The sequence below is a fragment of the Stegostoma tigrinum genome, chromosome 4 (genome assembly GCF_030684315.1).
Source record: "Stegostoma tigrinum isolate sSteTig4 chromosome 4, sSteTig4.hap1, whole genome shotgun sequence".
Taxonomy (NCBI): domain Eukaryota; kingdom Metazoa; phylum Chordata; class Chondrichthyes; order Orectolobiformes; family Stegostomatidae; genus Stegostoma; species Stegostoma tigrinum.
Genome location: NC_081357.1, coordinates 62,828,105 through 62,847,546, shown reverse-complemented (window position 1 = coordinate 62,847,546; position 19,442 = coordinate 62,828,105). Strand labels below are relative to the sequence as shown.

General features: G+C 41.7%; 1 protein-coding gene across 4 annotated transcripts in view; it reads left to right on the top strand.

Moving 5' to 3' along the window:
- Positions 1-18,568, top strand: part of man1a1 (mannosidase, alpha, class 1A, member 1) — a 422,282-nt gene extending 403,714 nt beyond the window's left edge. For all 4 annotated transcript variants that reach the window (XM_048531606.2, XM_059645384.1, XM_059645383.1 and 1 more), the window contains 2 exons: positions 4,529-4,644; positions 17,291-18,568. In XM_048531606.2, the coding sequence (XP_048387563.1) occupies positions 4,529-4,644; positions 17,291-17,417 (243 nt within the window). In that variant the 3' untranslated portion in view covers positions 17,418-18,568. The remainder of the gene's footprint in view (positions 1-4,528; positions 4,645-17,290) is intronic.
- The last annotated feature ends 874 nt before the right edge of the window (positions 18,569-19,442 follow it).

The window sequence follows — 19,442 nt, the reverse complement described above, 5'->3', positions numbered from 1 at the left end:
TCTTCCCACCAAGGTATATGACCTCACATTTTCCCCACATTATATTCCATCTGCCAAGCTTTTGCCCACTCACTGATCTTGTCTGTAACTCTCTTTACGTTAGCATTAACACTTGCCTTCCCACCTATTATTGCATTATCCACCAATTTGGCATGAGTACATACAATTTCATTATTCAAGACACTAATATGTTATAAATAATTGTGGCCACAGCACTCATTCGTGTGGTACCACTTACAGATTGCCACCCTGAAAATGTCCCCTTTGTCCCAACTCGCCATCTTCCATTAGTGAGTTAGTCCTCTATCCATCCATTACCTCCAACATTACGGGCTGTTATCTTATAAAGTAGCATAACATGTGGCAGTTTATTGATTGCCTTTTGGAAACCCAAATATATACACTGGTTCCCTTATATCAATTCTGCTTGTTACCGCTGCAAAGAATTCTAATAAGTTTGTCAGGTGTGATTTCACTTTCATGAAGCCATGCTGACTGCTTGGATGTATTATGCCAGATTTCATTGACAATGTCCCTTCTAAAGTATTGACATCCTGCACGCCGTTCCTCACTGAGATCCAGGAAGGAGTGTTATTCCCCAGTATGTGTAGAGGCTCCAACTGCAAGGTCATTTCTTCCCCCCTCCCCTCGTTGGTCCTTTTCTGTGTATTCTTGGTTCTGCATTATTTGGGGAAGGCCTACTCATGCCCAGTCATAACTTCTCACTTATTTCCATAGATCAGTTTTCTCATATTATTAACTCAGTTGTTTGGGGCTTTCTTTAAAAACAACTTATTCGGGAAAAGGAAAGTGGTGCTTTAATTTATCGATATTTTTGATCCCAGTGCTGGTGCTATCCACTTATAAGTTGGATGATGAGTTAAGCTTTCTGCCCCATTTTTGCACATTGAGTTTCTAAAACAAAACAGCACCTATTCCACATACTTAATTGTTTTGATTTCCAACAATTGCAATCATTGTAACACATTTCACTAAGATTGACCTGACATTGGGAGTAGATTTGGGCATTGAACTTTAGTTCTAGGATCAAATTTAAGCTTGTGTCAAGTAGATATGTTAGAGTTGACAGAGATCAATGTTGATTATCTTCAATCCCTGGAAAGGATCATTTTTTGATACATTTTTATTGTCTAATAATCAGTTTTACCTTTAAAATTACTTGACTTAAACAAATGAGTCTTATTTATGTGTTCACAAAGTATGGATGTGCTAGATTTTATAGATTTATAGTATATTTATGTAATATTATATACTATAAATTTATATTATATATTATAGCATTTATACCAAATGAACAACAAAGACGTCTTGTATAAATTCTGCCTTAGATGAATTTTTGCGCATTGCTTCTGTTTAAAAGAAGCTTCACAAAGTATTTATGGCACAGAAAATGGGCATAATGACTCAAAAGAATTTATGCTTCACAAGCTCCTTCCACCATCCCCATTCTAATGTCATCAGTGTATACCTTCCTATTTGTTTCTACTTTTAATCTCACTAGAGTGTGTCATTCACTAGGAATTTAGCCCCACTATTCCTGGAGTAGTCACAAAACATAAAGATTTTGGAAGTACAGTGAATTCCTCAATTTATCTATCTTTCACACTAAGATTGACAAAAAGCAGGATGTTTTCTGTACTTAACAAGAAAGACTATTTATTAGAAAGAAATAGGTTCTAATTACATATTGACAACTATGAACCATTATCATATGTCTACTATTTAAAACTCTAACCCCCTTGTGACTTCCTTCTATATGCAAATTTACAGACAGACAGCAAGGAAATAAAATGGGTGTTATGAGTGGAGGAAAAGACTGGGAAGGTGATTCTCTGGTTCCTTTCCATACAGTTTGCTGAGATGATTCTTGTGTTAATCAGAACGCTGCTTTTCAATCTTCCTTCTCATAATACTTTGACCTGTTTGCAGGAGGCATAGGGTGACCAGTTGCCTGTTATAAAAGTAACAGCTTTTAGCAAACTGGAAAGGGGAAATAAACTGTCTATCTTCAGGCTTGGGATAGTTTTCTATTGCAGCCTTTGTGGAATTCCACTTTCTTCTGTGAAATATTCTACCTCCAGGCTGTTCAGCTACCTGGGAGCCAGTCACACAGTTGGCAGGTAGAAAGCCTTTGTTAGCAATAATTGGTCACTAATCTACAAACCAATCAGCCACTTGTTGCAAATCAAAGCAATATTTGTACACATCACCTGGCTCCCGATGATCTGCAAACCAGCCTTCCACATGAACAGCATGGTGGCACAGCTGCCTCACAGCGCCACAGACTCAGGTTCAAGTCCAGTCTTGAGTAACTCTGTGTGGAGTTTGCATGCTCTTCTTGTCTGTGTGGGTTTCTTCTGGGTGCTCCGCTTTTGTCCCACAGTCCAAAGATGTGCAGGTTAGGTGGATTGCTCGGTAAATGTGGGGTCACAGGGATAGAGTGTGAGTGTGAGGGCAAGTCTGAGTGGGATGTTTTTCGGAGGGTCAGTGGGCCAAATGGCCTCTTGTGTACTGTAGGGATTCTATGACAGGCAGCTTATTAACAGTGCTTAAAATGAGTGACAAAAACAGAAATTGCTGGAAAAACTCCTGGAAAGGGATTACGTGTCCATAGTGAAGATGCGGTGGCTGCAGCCTGTGAACGGGAAGTTCTGAAACTGACATAAAGTGTCCAATCCATCTCCCACACTTCTGCCCTCTCCCTCTCTTTGCTGCCACATCAACGATAAATTCCCACCCTACCAGCATCCAAATCCAAAGAATCATTAGCTGCCATTTTCACCACCTCCAGCAGGATGTCAGTACCAAAAAAAATGCCTCCCTACTCTTCCTCAACGCCCAACATCTCCCTACACCTCTACAACACCTTCCCATGCCATCACAGAAGGTGTAATACCTGCCCATTTACTACCTTCTTGCTGACTTTCCAAGGCCCTAGACACACCTTTTAAGTGAAGTAGCAATTTCCCTGCAGTTTACTCCATGTAGTCTGGGCGAAGCCTTTGCAGAACTACCGACATTAGATCTGCAAAACTGACCCTGAGCTTCCTGCTGTCTGCTGTTTCAACACACCACTGTGTTCCATGGCTGACATCTCTTCTCAACGTTGCTACATTGCTCCAGCGCAAACTGGAAGAACAGCATCTAATTTTCTGTGTGGGGACCCTGGAGCCTTCAGGATTCAATATCTAATTCAATAATTTTAGAGCCTGAGCACCACCTCCCATGTGCTTACCCCACCTTGCACACACCAGGCCTTTGTAATCACATGGGCTGCTACCATTAACCTATCCATTGTCAGCAATTAATAGTCCCCAATAGCAGCAGTTGATTCTACCAGGGTAACCTTTACCCATGCCTTTGGCTGCCTAAATGCTATCCTTTTCTCTGGGTTCCATCCCCATCTGTCATTTACTCCCATCCCCTCTCCCCAATCCATCTTCAGCATCTAAAACAACTTTTTCCTAGCCACAGTCTGTTCTGCAAAAGGGTTACTGGACTTGAAGCATTAACTCTGCTTTCTTTCCACAGATGCAAGTTTTTTTCAGCAATTTCTGTTTTTGATTTCCGCAATCAGTAGAACCCTGTACAGTGTGGAAACAGGCCATTTGGCCCCACAAGTCCACAACAACTCTCCAAAGAGCATTCCACCTAGACTCAACACCTCGCCGCGCCCCCCCCCACCCCCAAAAATTCCGGCAACCCTGCATTTTCCAAGGCTACACAACCTAACCTTCACATCCCTAGATACTATGATCAATTTAGCATGGCCAATTTACCTAGCCTGCATGTTTGGACTGTGGGAGGCAACTAGAGAATGTGCAAACTCTACAAAGTCACCCGAATCTGGAATTGAACCCTGGACCCTGGCACTGTGAGGCGGCAGTGCTAGCCACTGTGCCACCCTTTCTTTGTTTTTTCTTGTTTAGTACGATGAGTGATAGGTTGGTTACTTTTAAACTGTACAGCTATCCTCATATAGTCCAATGTTTTTTAAAGCAGTTCTTTTCTTGTTTCAGTCCATGATCAAAAATAGATAAAAATTGACAGTCTTTACATTTCTTCATGCCTTAATCTCGTTGTGTTTTAAAATTTGATGGTATTCTCCTCCAGTTTCCATCAGTTTGATTTCAAACAATGAATAGAAATGGTTTTGCTTCAGGAAATTCTGTATGAAAACAATTGTTAACATGAAAAATGTGGGTCTTTATTGTGAGTTTTCAGAATATTAGAGTCCTGAGACCGGAAACCATGTTGAATCCAATGTGTTATTATTGTTCAGCAGGTCTGGCAACATCTGTGGAGGAGAAAACAAAGTTAACAAAGTTTTTCCCTTCACAGATGCTGCCAGACCTGCTGAACTTTTCGAGCAACTTTGTTTTTGTTCCTGATTTACAGCATCCACAGTTCTTTTGGTTTTTATTATGTGTTATTATTGTTGTTTTATTGTCATAGAAATTTGATTTTACAAAGAATCTGCAATTAAATTGTATTCTTTGTAAATCAGGCATTGGAGAAGACTTGTAGAGTAGCTTCTGGATATTCTGGGATTCGAGACGTTTATTCTAACCAACCAATCCATGATGACGTGCAGCAGAGTTTCTTTCTCGCAGAAACTCTAAAGTAAGTACAAAAGAAGGAGAAAACTGATCAATATAATTATATATGAAGTGCCTGTAAATACCATTTATAATACAAATATACGTATGTGTGTTGTTATGATCATATAAATTTGCATGAGTAAGGGGTATACAATGTCTTAAGAAGAGCAATATTGGGCTGGAAGCACAGTGGCTCAGTGGTTAGCACTGCTGCTTCACACTGCTAGGGACCCGGGTTTGATTCCAGCCTCAGGGAGTGGAGTTTCTGTGTTCTCCCCATGTCTGTGTTGGTTTCTTCTGGGTGCTCTTGTTTTCTCCCACAACCCAAAGATGTGCAGGTTAGGTAGATTAGCCGTAGGAAATGTAGGATTATAAGGATGGGGAGGGTATGGGTGAGATGCTTTTCAGAGGGTCAGTGTGGACTCAATGGGCCAAATGGTTTGCTTCCACACTGTAAGGATTCTATGAAAAGATGGTCTGCAGTTCTGAATCACAAGTTAAATACATGTTAATTGCATTTAGGTGTCAAGATTATTTGGGCAAAAGCTATGCAAGTTATTAATAGCTAAAATGAAAGGTAATTACTTCAGGTATTAAAGTAATAGCTTCAGCCTAATTATGCGAATGTAAAGGCAGGAAGCACCTTTCTGTATGCTATGATAGGTAATGTAATTACAATTAAACTCAAAAGTGCATTTGTATGCGACATAGAATTTTTTGCAATTATGTATCTGGTTAAATTCTCAGATGGCCACTCACGTTTGTAGTACCTTCTTGAACATAATGATAGATTCAATTATTAGAGACCAAGTAATTAATTACATTGTTAATTTTCTAAAGAATTTTGTTATCCACAGATTATTCACCCTCTTCAACCTGATTATAGCTTGCTGTTTCCCTATTAGCTATTCATTACAAAAAGGGCCAAATATGGCCGTACTCTACCCTATCAATTCTTGAGAGACTTTTACTGGCTGGGCAGCATTTCTTGCCCAACTCTAATTTCCTGAGAATGGGAAAATAAGCTGGCACCTTGAACTGCTGCAGATAATATGGTGTACATAGACCCACAATGCTGTTACTCAGAGAGTTTCAGGATTTTGATCCAACGACACCGAAGGAACAGCAATATATGTCTAGATTAGGATAGTGAGTGGCTTGGAAGGAATCTCGCAGTTGCTCCTGAGATAATGGGAACTGCAGATGCTGGAGAATCCAAGATAATAAAATGTGAGGCTGGATGAACACAACAGGCCAAGCAGCATCTCAGGAGCACAAAAGCTGACGTTTCGGGCCTAGACCCTTCATCAGAGAGGGGGATGGGGAGAGGGAACTGGAATAAATAGGGAGAGAGAGGGAGGCGGACCAAAGATGGAGAGAAAAGAAGATAGGTGGGGAGGTAGGGAGGGGATAGGTCAGTCCAGGGAAGACGGACAGGTCAAGGAGGTGGCATGAGGTTAGTAGGTAGATGGGGGTGCGGCTTGGGGTGGGAGGAAGGGATGGGTGAGAGGAAGAACAGGTTAGGGAGGCAGAGATAGGTTGGACTGGTTTTGGGATGCAGTGGGTGGAGGGGAAGAGCTGGGCTGGTTGTGTGGTGCAGTGGGGGGAGGGGACGAACTGGGCTGGTTTAGGGATGCGGTGGGGGAAGAGGAGAATTTGAAACTGGTGAAGTCCACATTGATACCTTTAGGCTGCAGGGTTCCCAGGCGGAATATGAGTTGCTGTTCCTGCAACCTTCGGGTGGCATCATTGTGGCACTGCAGGAGGCCCGTGATGGACATGTCATCTAAAGAATGGGAGGGGGGTGGAAATGGTTTGCGACTGGGAGATGCAGTTGTTTGTTGCGAACTGAGCGGAGGTGTTCTGCAAAGCGGCCCCCTAGCCTCCGCTTGGTTTCCCCAATGTAGAGGAAGCCACACCGGGTGCAGTGGATGCAGTATACCACATTGGCAGATGTGCAGGTGAACCTCTGCTTAATGTGGAATGTCATCTTGGGGCCTGGGATAGGGGTGAGGGAGGAGGTGTGCGGGCAAGTGTCACATTTCCTGCGGTTGCAGGGGAAGGTGCCGGGTGTGGTGGGGTTGGAGGGCAGTGTGGAGCGAACAAGGGAGTCACGGAGAGAGTGGTCTGTCCGGAAAGCAGACAGGGGTGGGGATGGAAAGATGTCTTGGGTGGTGGGGTCGGATTGTAGATGGCGGAAGTGTCGGAGGATGATGCGTTGTATCCGGAGGTTGGTGGGGTGGTGTGTGAGAACGAGGGGGATCCTCTTAGGGCGGTTGTGGCGGGGGCGGGGTGTGAGGGATGTGTTGCAGGAAATACAGGAGACGCGGTCAAGGGCGTTCTCGATCACTGTGGGGGGAAAGTTGCGGCCCTTGAAGAACTTGGACATCTGGGATGTGCGGGAGTGGAATGTCTTATCGTGGGAGCAGATGCGGCGGAGGCAGAGGAATTGGGAATAGGGGATGGAATTTTTGCAGGAGGGTGGGTGGGAGGAGGTGTATTCTAGGTAGCTGTGGGAGTCGGTGGGCTTGAAATGGACATCAGTTACAAGCTGGTTGCCTGAGATGGAGACTGAGAGGTCCAGGAAGGTGAGGGATGTGCTGGAGATGGCCCAGGTGAACTGAAGGTTGGGGTGGAAGGTGTTGGTGAAGTGGATGAACTGTTCGAGCTCCTCTGGGGAGCAAGAGGCGGCGCCGATACAGTCATCAATGTACCGGAGGAAGAGGTGGGGTTTGGGACCTGTGTAGGTGCGGAAGAGGGACTGTTCCACGTAACCTACAAAGAGGCAGGCATAGCTGGGGTCCATGCGGGTGCCCATGGCCAACCCCTTAGTCTGTAGGAAGTGGGAGGAGTCAAAAGAGAAGTTGTTGAGGGTGAGGGCGAGTTCGGCTAGGCGGATGATGGTGTCGGTGGAGGGGGACTGGTCGGGCCTGCGGGACAGGGAGAAGCGGAGGGCCTTGAGGCCATCTGCATGCGGAATGCAGGTGTATAGGGAGTTGCTCCTGTTCCCCATGTGTCTGCTGCAGTTTTCTTCCAGTAGTAATGGACCTGGGCTTGCAAGATTCTGGGGTTGGGGAACCGGATTTATAATTCAAAGGATGAGGCATTCGGTCTTCCAACAGATACAACAGGGAGTGAGGTGGTTTATAAAGAAATGCGGTCGATAGAGCGTAATTGCAGACACCGAGATGGTTTGAGGTGTGTATACTTCAATGCTAGGAGTATCAGAAATAAAGTAGAGCATGGGTCGACACTTGGAACTACGATGTTGTGGCCAATACAGAAACTTGGGTAACTCAGGGAGAGGAATGGTTGTTGGAAGTTCCAAGATTTAGATGCTGTAAAAGAATTATGGAAGGTGGAAAAAGAGGTGGGGAGTGGCATTGCTAGTCAGGGCGAGTATGGCAGCTACTGAAAGGCAGTTCAAGAATGATATGCTGACAGATTCAGTTTGGATGAGGTCCAGAATAAGAAAGGAGCAGTCACTTTGTTGGGTTTTTTTTACTGACCCCCTAATAGTTGCAGAGAAGTAGAGGAACGGATTGGGAAGCAGATACAGGAAAGGTGCCGAAGTCACAGGGTTGTAGTCATGGGTGACTTCAATTTTCCAAATATTGATTGGAAACATTTTAGTTGTAATAATTTAGATGGAGCAGATTTTATCCAGTGCATTCAGGAAGGATTCCTGACTCAGTATGTAGATAGACCAACACGAGGAGAGGCCACTTTGGATTTAGTGCTTGGCAACGAACCAGGCCAAGTCGTATATCTGTTTCAGCGATAGCAGGAACTGCAGATGCTGGAGAATCCGAGATAACCAGGTGTAGAGCTGGATGAACACAGCATCAGAGGAGCAGGAAAGCTGATGTTTCGGGCCTAGACACTTCTTCAGAAATGGGCGAGGGGAATCTGGTGTGTTCATCCAGCTCTACACCTTGTTATCTCAAGTGTTAGACCTGTTGGTAGAAGAGCATTTTGGTGGTAGCGATCATAACTCTGTTTCTTTCGCAATAGTCATGGATAAGGAGAGGTACACATGCCAGGGTAGAATTTATGATTGGGGGAAGGTTAATTACAATTCAGTTAGACAAGAACTAGGAACAGATGCTGTCAGGGAAGAGGACCACAGAAATGTGGAGATTGTTTAAGGAATATATACTGCATGTGATCGATATGTTTGTCCCTAGCAGGCAGAGAAGATGCGATCGAGTGAGGGAGCCATAGTTCTCGAGAGAGAGAGAGAAAGAGAGCTCGAACGACTGGTTAAGAGGAAGAAGGAGACTTATGTAAGGTTTAGGAAAAGAGGAACAGAAAAGGCTCTAGAGGGATACAGTTAGCCAGGAAGGAGCTGAAGAAAGGGCTTAGGAGAGCTATCAGGGGGCGTGAGAAAGCCTTGGCGGATAGGATCAAGGAAAACTCCAAGGCTTTTTACTCATATGTGCTGAACAAGAGAATGATCAGAGAAAGGGTAGGGCCAATCAAGGATTGTAAAGGAAATTTGTGCACAGAGCCGAAAGAGATAGGAGAGGTCCTTAATGAATACTTTTCTTCAGTATTCACAACTGAGAGAGACCTAGTTGTAGAGGAGGATGTTGTGAAACAGGCAGGTAGACTAGAGGAGGTTAATGTTAGTAAAGAAGATGTGCTAGAAATATCGAGGAAGTTGAAGATAGATAAGTCCCCCGGGCCTGATGGGATTTATCCAAGGATTCTGTGGGAAGCGAAGGACGAGATCGCAGGGCCTTTGGCGATGATCTTTTCATCTTCACTGTCCATGGGTATAGTGCTGGAAGACTGGAAGGAGGCAAACGTCATTCCCTTGTTCAAAAAAGGGAACAGAGATAATCCCGGAACTTACAGGCCAGTTAGTCTTACGTCAGTGATAGGCAAATTATTGGAAAGGGCTGTGAGAGCTAGGATCTATCACTTGTGATAGCATGGATTTGTGAGGAGTAGATCGTGGCTCACAAACCTTCTGGAATTCTTTGAAGAGGTGACCAAACACGTGGATGAACGTAGTACAGTGGATGTGGTATACATGGATTTGAGTAAGGCGTTTGATAAGGTTCCCCATGGTAGGCTCATGAAGAAGGTAAGGAGGCATGGAATAGGGGGAAGTGCGGCAGATTGGATTCAGAATTGGCTGACCCTTAGAAGACAAAGGGTGGTAGTGGACGGAAAATATTCAACACGGTGCTCAGTTATGACTGGTGTACCACAATGATCTGTTCTAGGTCCTCTTCTATTTGTGATTTTTGTTAATGATTTGGATGAAGGAGTGGAAGGGTGGATTAGCAAGTTCGCGGACGATACAAAGGTGGGTCACGTGGACAGGGCGGGGGGCTGCTCTAGGTTACAAAGGGACATTGATAGGATGCAGATCTGGGCTGAAAAGTGGCAGATGGAGTTTAACCTTGAAAAGTGTGAGGTGATTCATTTTGGAAAGACAAACTTGAAAGCAGAATTCAGGGTTAATGGAAAAATTCTTGGCAGTGAGGAGGAGCAGAGGGATCTTGGGGTTCATGTTCACAGTTCCCTCAGAGCTGCCACCCAGGTGGATGGATTTGTTAAGAAGGCTTATGGTGTGTTAGCTTGCATTAACAGAGGGATTGAGTTCAAGAGCCACAAAGTTATGTTCCATCTATACAAAAGCCTGGTTTGGCCACATCTGGAGTATTTTGTCCAGTTCTGGTCGCCTCATTACAGGAAAGATGTGGAAGAATTAGAAAAGATGCAGAGGAGATTTACTAAGATGTTGCCTGGAATGGAGGGAAGGTCTTACGAGGAAAGGTTGAGACAGCTAGGGCTTTTCTCTTTAGAATGACGAAGGATGAGAGGTGACTTGATAAAAGTGTACCAAATGATCAGAGGTATAGATAGAGTAGACAGCCAGAGACTTTTTCTTAGGGTGGAGGTAGCTTTTACGAGGGGACATAGTTTTAAAGAAAACGGAGGTAGATATTGGGGATACGTCAGAGGTAGGTTCTTTAATCAGAGAGTGGTCGGGCATGGAATGCATTGCCAGAGAGGGTAGTGGAGTTGGCCTCATTAGGGGCATTTAAGCGGCTATTAGATAGGCAAATGCATGATAGTATAGGGTAGCGGTGGAGGTTAGGTAGACCTTAGGTTTAGGGTAAAAGTTCGGCACAACATCATGGGCTGAAGGGCCTGTACTGTGATGTACTGTTCTATGTAGATTCCGTGTAAGAATGAGGAAGTGAATGTTTGTAACAGAGATAATAGGAACTGCAGGTGCTGCAGAATCCGAGATAACAAAATGTAGAGCTGGATGAACACAGAAGATGCTGCTTGGCCTGCTGTGTATCTCTATTATAGTGAATGTTTGTAAATTCAGTGCGAATCAAGCAGGCTTATTGATCTGATGTCAAGTTTCTTGAGTGTTGTTGGAGCTGCGTTCATCCACACGAGGCAATAGTATTCTGTCACATTCCTGACTTGTGCCTTGTCGTTGGTGGAGACACTTTTAAGGGAGTTAGGAGGTGAGTTGCGCATTGCAGGATTCCTAGCTTCTAACTTGTTCTTATAGCCACTGTATTTATATGGCGAGTGCAGTTACAGTTGTGGTCAGTGGTAAGCCCCCAGATGTTGACTGCGGGAGGATTCAGCAATGGTAATGCCATTTAATATCAAGAGGTGATGGGTATCTTTCTTGTTGGAGACAATCATTGCTAGGCACTTGTGAATGTTATATGATATATATCTGTGTATAAATAGAATACGTATGTTATGCATAATAATACAAATGTAACTTGCCCATTGTCAGTATTAGCCTGGATATTGACCAGGTCTTGTTGCATTTGAATATGGACTGCTTCAGTATCAGGAGTTGTGAATAACGCTGAACATTGAAAACCTTCAACGAACATCCCCAGTCCTAATCGTATGAGGGAAGGGAGGTCATTGAGGAAGCAATTGAGGAGATTAGGCAGAGGACAGTACTCTGAGGAAGACTTGAGAGATGCCTCAGAACTTAGATGACTAACTTGCAACAAAAGTCAGGGTACTGTTCAGTACATTTCCATGAGTATGACTATGGCTGTGTCAGGCTGTCGCTTCACTACTCTGTGATAAAACAAGGACTTTGCTGGATCAACTGGGCTGTGTTTTCCATCATTTGTTTAATTCCTATTTTGAGGCTTTTTTGACATATTTAAGAATCTTGCTCAGCCAGTTCAGAGGGCAGATAAGAGCCAACTGTACTGCTGTGGGTCTGAAGTGGCACATCATGGACATTCATGAATCAGGCGAGTTTTTATGACAATTGGCAACAGTTATTATTTGACTTTTAATTCCAGGGAGCTCCCTGGGTCTCTGAATCACTAGTCTAGTGCAGATAGACATACTCTCCAAGTCTCTCCACTTGCCCCTATAAATACAAAAAATGAAGAAAAGTTAAATATGGCGTGCAAAGTTTTAATGGATCTTTGAACAGGTATTATATGAAGGAAACATGTTTTTTAAACTGCATGTAAAACCAATGTGAATTCGTGGAAGGTAATGGAATATTTCATCAATACAAAATTTGCCACATGAATACAGAATTGCAGCAGTAGTATCCATGGTGTCCTGAACTGAATTTTGTTTTTTGACTGCAGCTCCAAACGGGACGTTAAGGTCACTTTTAGACTTTGGCAAAACTAGGTGATGGGTCAAATTTTGCAACGACTGGCAAATACTATTCATGACGTATTCCCTTGCCCACAGTCTTGATGGATATTTACACTGGAACCTGCTATGAATAGTGAGCCATTTGGTTGTAGTTCTCTCTGTAGTATACAGGATGATGTGTGAACAGTGTCAGCACTCCGTGTTACCCTAACTTATCAAATTAAAGAATGGATACTGGTTCTGAACCAGGAAATATCAGTTGTAAATAGTAAATCCAATGCTAAGTTATTTATATGTGTGCGCAGAGAGGGTGGAGTCAGATTTGAGAAAGGGATAAAATACAAAGAATTTTTGAAAAATATTCCTTTATAGCTTTTAAAACCTATGACAATAATTAAAAATCTAAAGTATGTGACTTCATTTTTCAGTGTCAGCATAACTTTGATTTAGCATGCTATTAAAAAGTAATAATAAATACTGATGGTCCATCAGTAACTTCTCTGTCATGTTTTGTGGGTGTCTCTCGCCCAATTACAGCATTTTTTCACTTTAGTGCTGAGTATCTCAGCAAGGTACTTAATGTTTGGGTCCAGGAAGTGTATCCAGCTGCATTGACTGGAAATCCACATTTCTGATCTGGAGCAGCCACTTGAAGTCGCTGTGGAATATGCGCAGTGCTGAGTTCTTCATGGATAGTGAGATGGTCGCACCCTGCACACAGGCAGAAAAAGAGGGGGTAATCGCCAGACAGAGAAAAAGCACCAGGCAGGTAGCCCAACAGCCCACTGGAGCAATTTCTCTCTTTAACAGATTTTTTTGTTTTGGATACAACTGGGGGAAGTGGTTTCTCAGGGGAATGTGGCAGCAGGTATGGCTGAGCTGCTCAGTGGGGGAGAAAAATGGTGAGGGCAATCGCAATAGTGTTGGGGACCTAATGCGCATTTCTGCGTGTACAGACATGACACTAGGATAATATGTTGTCTCCCAGGTGCCAAGGATGTCACTGAACAGTGACAGGGCTTTATGAATGGAGAAGGAGAACAACGACAAGTTGTGATCAATGTCAGTGTCAATAACATAAGTTGAAAGAGAGATGAGATCCTGCAAGCAGAGCAGAGGGAGCTAGAAAATACTGCAAACTTTGTTTTAACTGACGCCTTATCAACTGGCACTTTTAGTAAACCAGTAAAAATTATTGATCACAAATACTGCAGTCTACAGCAATATTCAAGTATTTACGCTGTAAATAAACAATGATGTGTGTACCCCCTGCATTGTGTTTCGGTTTCTCAGTGTGTGTTTTACATTGATTTTAGGTGATGCATTAATGTTTTCTACATAGATTTTTGAGGGAGGTTAACATCTTGAAGCTTTGCTTGGTCAGGGTTGACTGCAGTTATGGGGACCTCGATGATGCAGAATATTTGGTCCCATAGATATCGGTTATTTTTAAAAAATTGTGGTAAAGTACAAAGCAACACCTCAAAAATGGGGTAATTTCAGGATTACTCCCGTACCCCAAGTGCTAGTGAAATCTGGAATAGTATTGGTTGAATGAGTGTGTGGTAGGAGGGAGGGATTTAGATTCTTGAGGTATTGGGACCAATTCTAGGGAGTCAGGATTTTTATAAACTAGACAGGTTGCACCCCAGCAGGACTGGACCAGTGCCCTCTCAGGAATGTTTGAGTGCAATGGAAGAAGGTTTAAACTAAAGTGATAGAGGGACTGTAACCTTAGGAGGAAGATGAGAGTCAGGGAAGCAAAGATGAAAATGAAAGACAGAAAAGTAGAAAGTACAAGTGGAAAGCTGAGGAGGTGAGGCCTAGCAGCAAATAGGTATGGGTTACGAAACAAAATGTGGGGGAAAAACATTGTCAAAAAGACAAGTCTAAAAGTACTATCTCTCAATATATGGAACATTTAACAATAAGGTAGACAAATTCACAGCACAAATTGTTGTAATATGTTTGTGAGTATGGAAAACTGCCTGTAATGTGGCTAAGGCTGAAAACTGAACATCCACAGATTTTCATTTGTTAGGAAGGACAGCCAAAATGATAAAGGAAATGGGGTAGTGTTGTTACTGAAAGATGAAATTGGTGAAATAGTGAAAGAAAATTGGCACAGAAAAACTAGATGTGCAATCAAGTTTGCACAGAGCTAAGAAGCAACAGAGGCAGAAAATATTTGTGGGAGTTGCCGACAGGTTTCCAACCTGTAATGATGATGTAGGGGATGGCGTTGAACTGGAACCTGCAGGTGCACACGTCAGGGGTGCTACAGTAATTATAGATGATATTAATTTATACAGGCTGGACAAACCACATTAGCCAATGACGCTGTGAGCTAGGTGAATTTTCCGGTCTAGCCATGAATTTTCGCCTTTCTAGTCTGAGTGCAAACTCTCCCCTGTATTTCTGCCTGGTGAACCACAACCTCTTTAAAGCCTATCTTCATTGCAACATAAATCGCATGAGCCTTTTATCCAGGTAGAGAAATGCTGATAAGGTGTTCTTCAGACCTCAGTTCACTCTCTCGTCGTGGAAGTAACTGAGCAGTTTAAAGTACAACTGTTTACGAACTGACATTTTCAACGTTTATGTGGGCCTAAGACTTACGGGTTTAGATTTTCATTCTTGGGTCAAGAGCATATTGCCAGAATGTTTCCCAGCTCCACAAAACCAAGAAAAAGTTGTGATTTTAATCCCAAGGTGACAGGATTCCCTGGGGATAAGGATGAACCCAGATCAAATGGAGAGGATGCAAAGCAAAGGCTCTGTCTCCATGCACTAAGTGCTGTATTTAGTTGTGAAAAGAAGAATAAAATATTAAAGAACCAAATCCCTCATGCCTCCAGAATGTCTCCACAGTCCATCTCTGCTAACTTATATCACCCCATGCTTTGAACTCAACCCCATGGCTCATCATACCATTCATGTCAACTATGACCCTTTAGAGCCCCTGTTCCAAGTTAATGCCAACTCATGCCAACCCATATCCTCTAGCCATACATCTTTGCCCTTAGATCTAACTTGCCAACTCACCCGCTATCCACGATTGACTCATCAAAGGACCCATGCAGTGATGAAATATCAGTGCCTATTTCAGACACCACTGTATTAAAAGAAAAGATACTTATAAAAACTTATTTCCTGTGTTTATATCTTGTAATAACAAACATTTCATTCAAGTGCATTATCCTTTGTAACAAAAATATTGAAATTTATAGTCTTGCTTCACAGAGTCTTTTACCACTTAGAGCTGTCAGTCAAACCATTCAGTGGCAAGTACCTCCTCATGATAATGACTGAAACCAGTTATGCATTTCTAATCTTGCCGTGGAAACCAACAAAATAAAAGGGCTAGCAATTTTTTGTTTTAACAATTCTCATATATTTTCAAGATTTAAAGAGCACTACTTTAAATGCCTTGACAGCTTCATTTGGCAGTTCTTCTTGACCATTCCAATAAGGTTCACAATTCTGAGAGTTTGGGCAATTTTTATTTACGTACATGCAAATCCTTGGCAATCTCAGACTACCAAAGGATACATGATCTTCCCCAAAAGTGTCCCAGAATGACTTTGCAAGGAGTACGGTCTTATTTAACATTATGCCATTTTATCAGTGGCAGATTTTTTTTAAATTTTGCAACACCATTTTCATTTTAGTATTATTTGCATGCCTTATCAGCATACATCACCATTGCAAATCAGAGTTCATACACTCCATGCTGTTCTGGGTTAAGTGGTTTTGCCTCTCCCTTGGATTTGGTTCCCAGTTACTCCACCCAACGTTATCTCCTGCATGCCCCCGCCTCATCTCACTTCTGAGGCCTGTCCTGTCTGCTGTACACTCACACCCTCACACGCTCTCTCTGTCTCACTCACACACACCCCCACACATACAATTGAGCTGTATCCCTATCTTTACACTCCAGGTCTGGTCCTCCCATCGCTGCTGACTATGCTCCAAGGTCCTTGCTTCCCTTCTGAGTTTGATTTCAAACTGAGGTTCTAGACTCCATCCAGTGGCAAACATTAGTCACTGCAGGTAGCCTTTGGCTTCCAGCATCACCGACTAGCCTCTCCAGTTAAGTGGTCTGGTTAATCTAACAGTACTGTAGAATATTGCTTGATATTCTTGCATTTGTTTAGTTTAGCAGCTATTTCATTTATCAATCTAGTAATTTAGCAATGTAAAATGCAGGAACCATTGTATTTTAATTTAGAGAGTAAAGATTTCATGTTCCTTTTTCTCGTCCTGTCTGCTGAGGAAGGCCTCATAGTACTTAACTCCAGTTTTAACATTAATTCCTATGGGAATTAAAGCTTCACTTAACACCTTTTCACTTCGTCATGATTTTTACAAATGCAACCCCAACTTTAAGTGAAGGCACCTTACAACTTCAAAAGGGTACTCTAACTATTCAATTGAATCGACAAACTTCAGACCTGCCACTACCAAGTCAAATCTGTACACTTCATATTCAAGACGCCCAGGCCACTAAAAGCTCATGATAATGGAGAAGTTGCTGATTCTTTATGGGCAGCTACCTCCATGAAAAGCAGGAACGTAGGCCATCCCCATTCACATGCCGGCAAAAATGGTAGGTGCCATGTTGAAAATGGTAGGTGCCATGTTGAGGAGTGAGACGTTTGAAAATCTATGTAATAGTCTGTGTACTGTTACCACCCAGCCTCTGCCACTATCTCCAAGTGCAAACAACTAGTACATTCTTCCCAGTAAAGCAATCTGAATCTCCTATAATCTCCAACAAATCAAACCACTCAGATTTGCTGTGAGCACACTTCAAAACAGATCATGTCACCCCTCTCATTTCATTTTAAACTAAAGATATGACCCCAAAATTTATAACAATATTGCTTAATAATTGTAACAACATTGAACATGCGTGTAATGGCTACAAATCAATTCTTATCTGTATTCACATGCTCAGAGTTGTGTACATTCATTAAAATAATTGTTTTGCATTAACTTTCTTGTCTGTTTGATTATTTTTTCCTGTTTGCCTTCAGGTATCTTTATTTGATGTTCTCTGATGATGATCTCCTTCCACTGGAACACTGGATCTTCAATAGTGAAGCTCATCCATTGCCAATTATTCGCAAAGATAGCCAAGCTATCGACAATAAAATAGACTAGCGCAAATATTTTGGACCATGGAATAGTATCAATTTAATTATTCATTATTTTAATCCAAATGTGCATACCATAGAAGAAAGCAAAATAAATTGTAATATGCAACATGCATGCTGCCATAAAATTGATATGAGGCTGCAGGAAATGGACTGCAACGATCTTAACCACCTCTGTGAGGAGATGTTTGCTTTGAGCTGCGATTTTTGCCATGTTGCAAAAAAGCCATAATTGAATATCCAGAGATTTATTTACAAGAATTTTCTTTTCCTTTTGTTTGTTGTTAAGCCACACTATATAATATATATATAAAGAGACTTTCTATGTGAAGTTTCTTTTCTAATGAATGCTTTGATTTGAGAACTTAGCATTACTGCTATAGTACTTTTTTTCCTATTTTATATAGCGCTGATGAATATCAATGCGCTAGATAGATAGAACATTATCTTTTTTATTTGTAACAATTTCTTTGAGATCTGGAGATAAGGAAATCAAATATGCTGTAAGAAGTTATAGTAATGTATTATTGAAGTTCCAAATTTAAGGTGTGAAATAGACCCAAAAGACAAATATTGCACTTGACATAGCTCTTCTAAAATGAGTCAGGTATTCAATATGTGAATCAATTTCACCTCTTCTGTATTTTATGATTTATTTTCTACACTTGATATTTTTGTGTATTTCTCCTGCAAATTAAAACATTCCCTTTATACATAGGTCTCTAATGTTGTAAATTGTTTGTGTCTACTTCAACAAAAATAAAACAATATTTTTATGTACGTTTTCTAAAATGATGAATATAAAATGTGTGTGGATAGATGCATTATTGAAAGAATTGGTATTTTAATTATTGTACAATTTTCAGCCATTGTGGGCAGAATGTTTAAAATGTTTACTTTTTTTTCTTCTGACATTTGCTGTGCAGATAAAATCCCACCAATGAAAATATGGCTGGTTGACAGGGATTCAGGATCATTAATCATCTTGAGTCTGACGCAAAACACAGTTGAAATTCTTTGGCAGTTGCTGTTGGCATTCTGCGTGTGATTTGGGAATGTCTGACATTGGTTTATACATAATCTGTGATCACAATTCTCAAAGATGGTTTGTACATTCCTTACTGGACACATTCTATAAAAAATAAAATTGAAAAACCATTTTTATTGTGGTTGTATATTGTTACAAGATAAACTTGTAAGCAAATGCAGTTAAAACTTTGAAGAGAGTTAGGTGTTGCTCTACATATAATGAAAAATATGATACATACATAACCGATAGTAACAACTGGGTTTATACAAAGCTTTTAACATAGAAAAGCATTACTGAATGTTGCATAGTGGTCTATGATAGGAAAAATGGATTCCAGGTCAAAGAAAGTATTAGAGCGAGAAACAAACAAACCTTGGTGAAAGAAGTGGGTTTAAAGAGTGTGATCAAGAAAAAAAAATTGGAGTTGGTTATCTCAGTTGGCTGGATGGCTGGCTTTCAATACAGAGTAGTACCAATAGCACATGTTCATGAAGGTCCCACCTTCTCTACCTTTCAGAAACTGGTGAATCTTAGAATTTTTTTACTACAGAGGCTGGGTCATTAAAACTATTCAAGGCTGATGTCAATATTTTTAATCGGTAAGGGAATCAAGGTTATGGGGAGAAGACAGGAATGTGGTGTTGAGGATTATCAGATCACCTACAATTTTACGGAATGACAGAGCATACTAGATGTGCCTACCTCTACTCTTATCTTCTGGGCTTATGTAGTGAATAGCGTAGCATATTTAGGCTTTATTAATAGAGGTATGGGGAAAAACCAGGGAAGTTATGCTGAACTTATAAAGAACACTAGTTAACCCTAGACTGTGATATTGTTATAGCTCTAGGTGATGCTTTAAGAGGTGTGTTCATTGAAGACAGTGCAAAAAGGTTTATCAGAACTTTTCGCAACAACGTGAAACTTCAGTAGATAAAATGGAATAGTCGAGACAGTTTTCCTTGCAGAGGAGAAGGATAGGTGATCTAATGAAATTGTTCA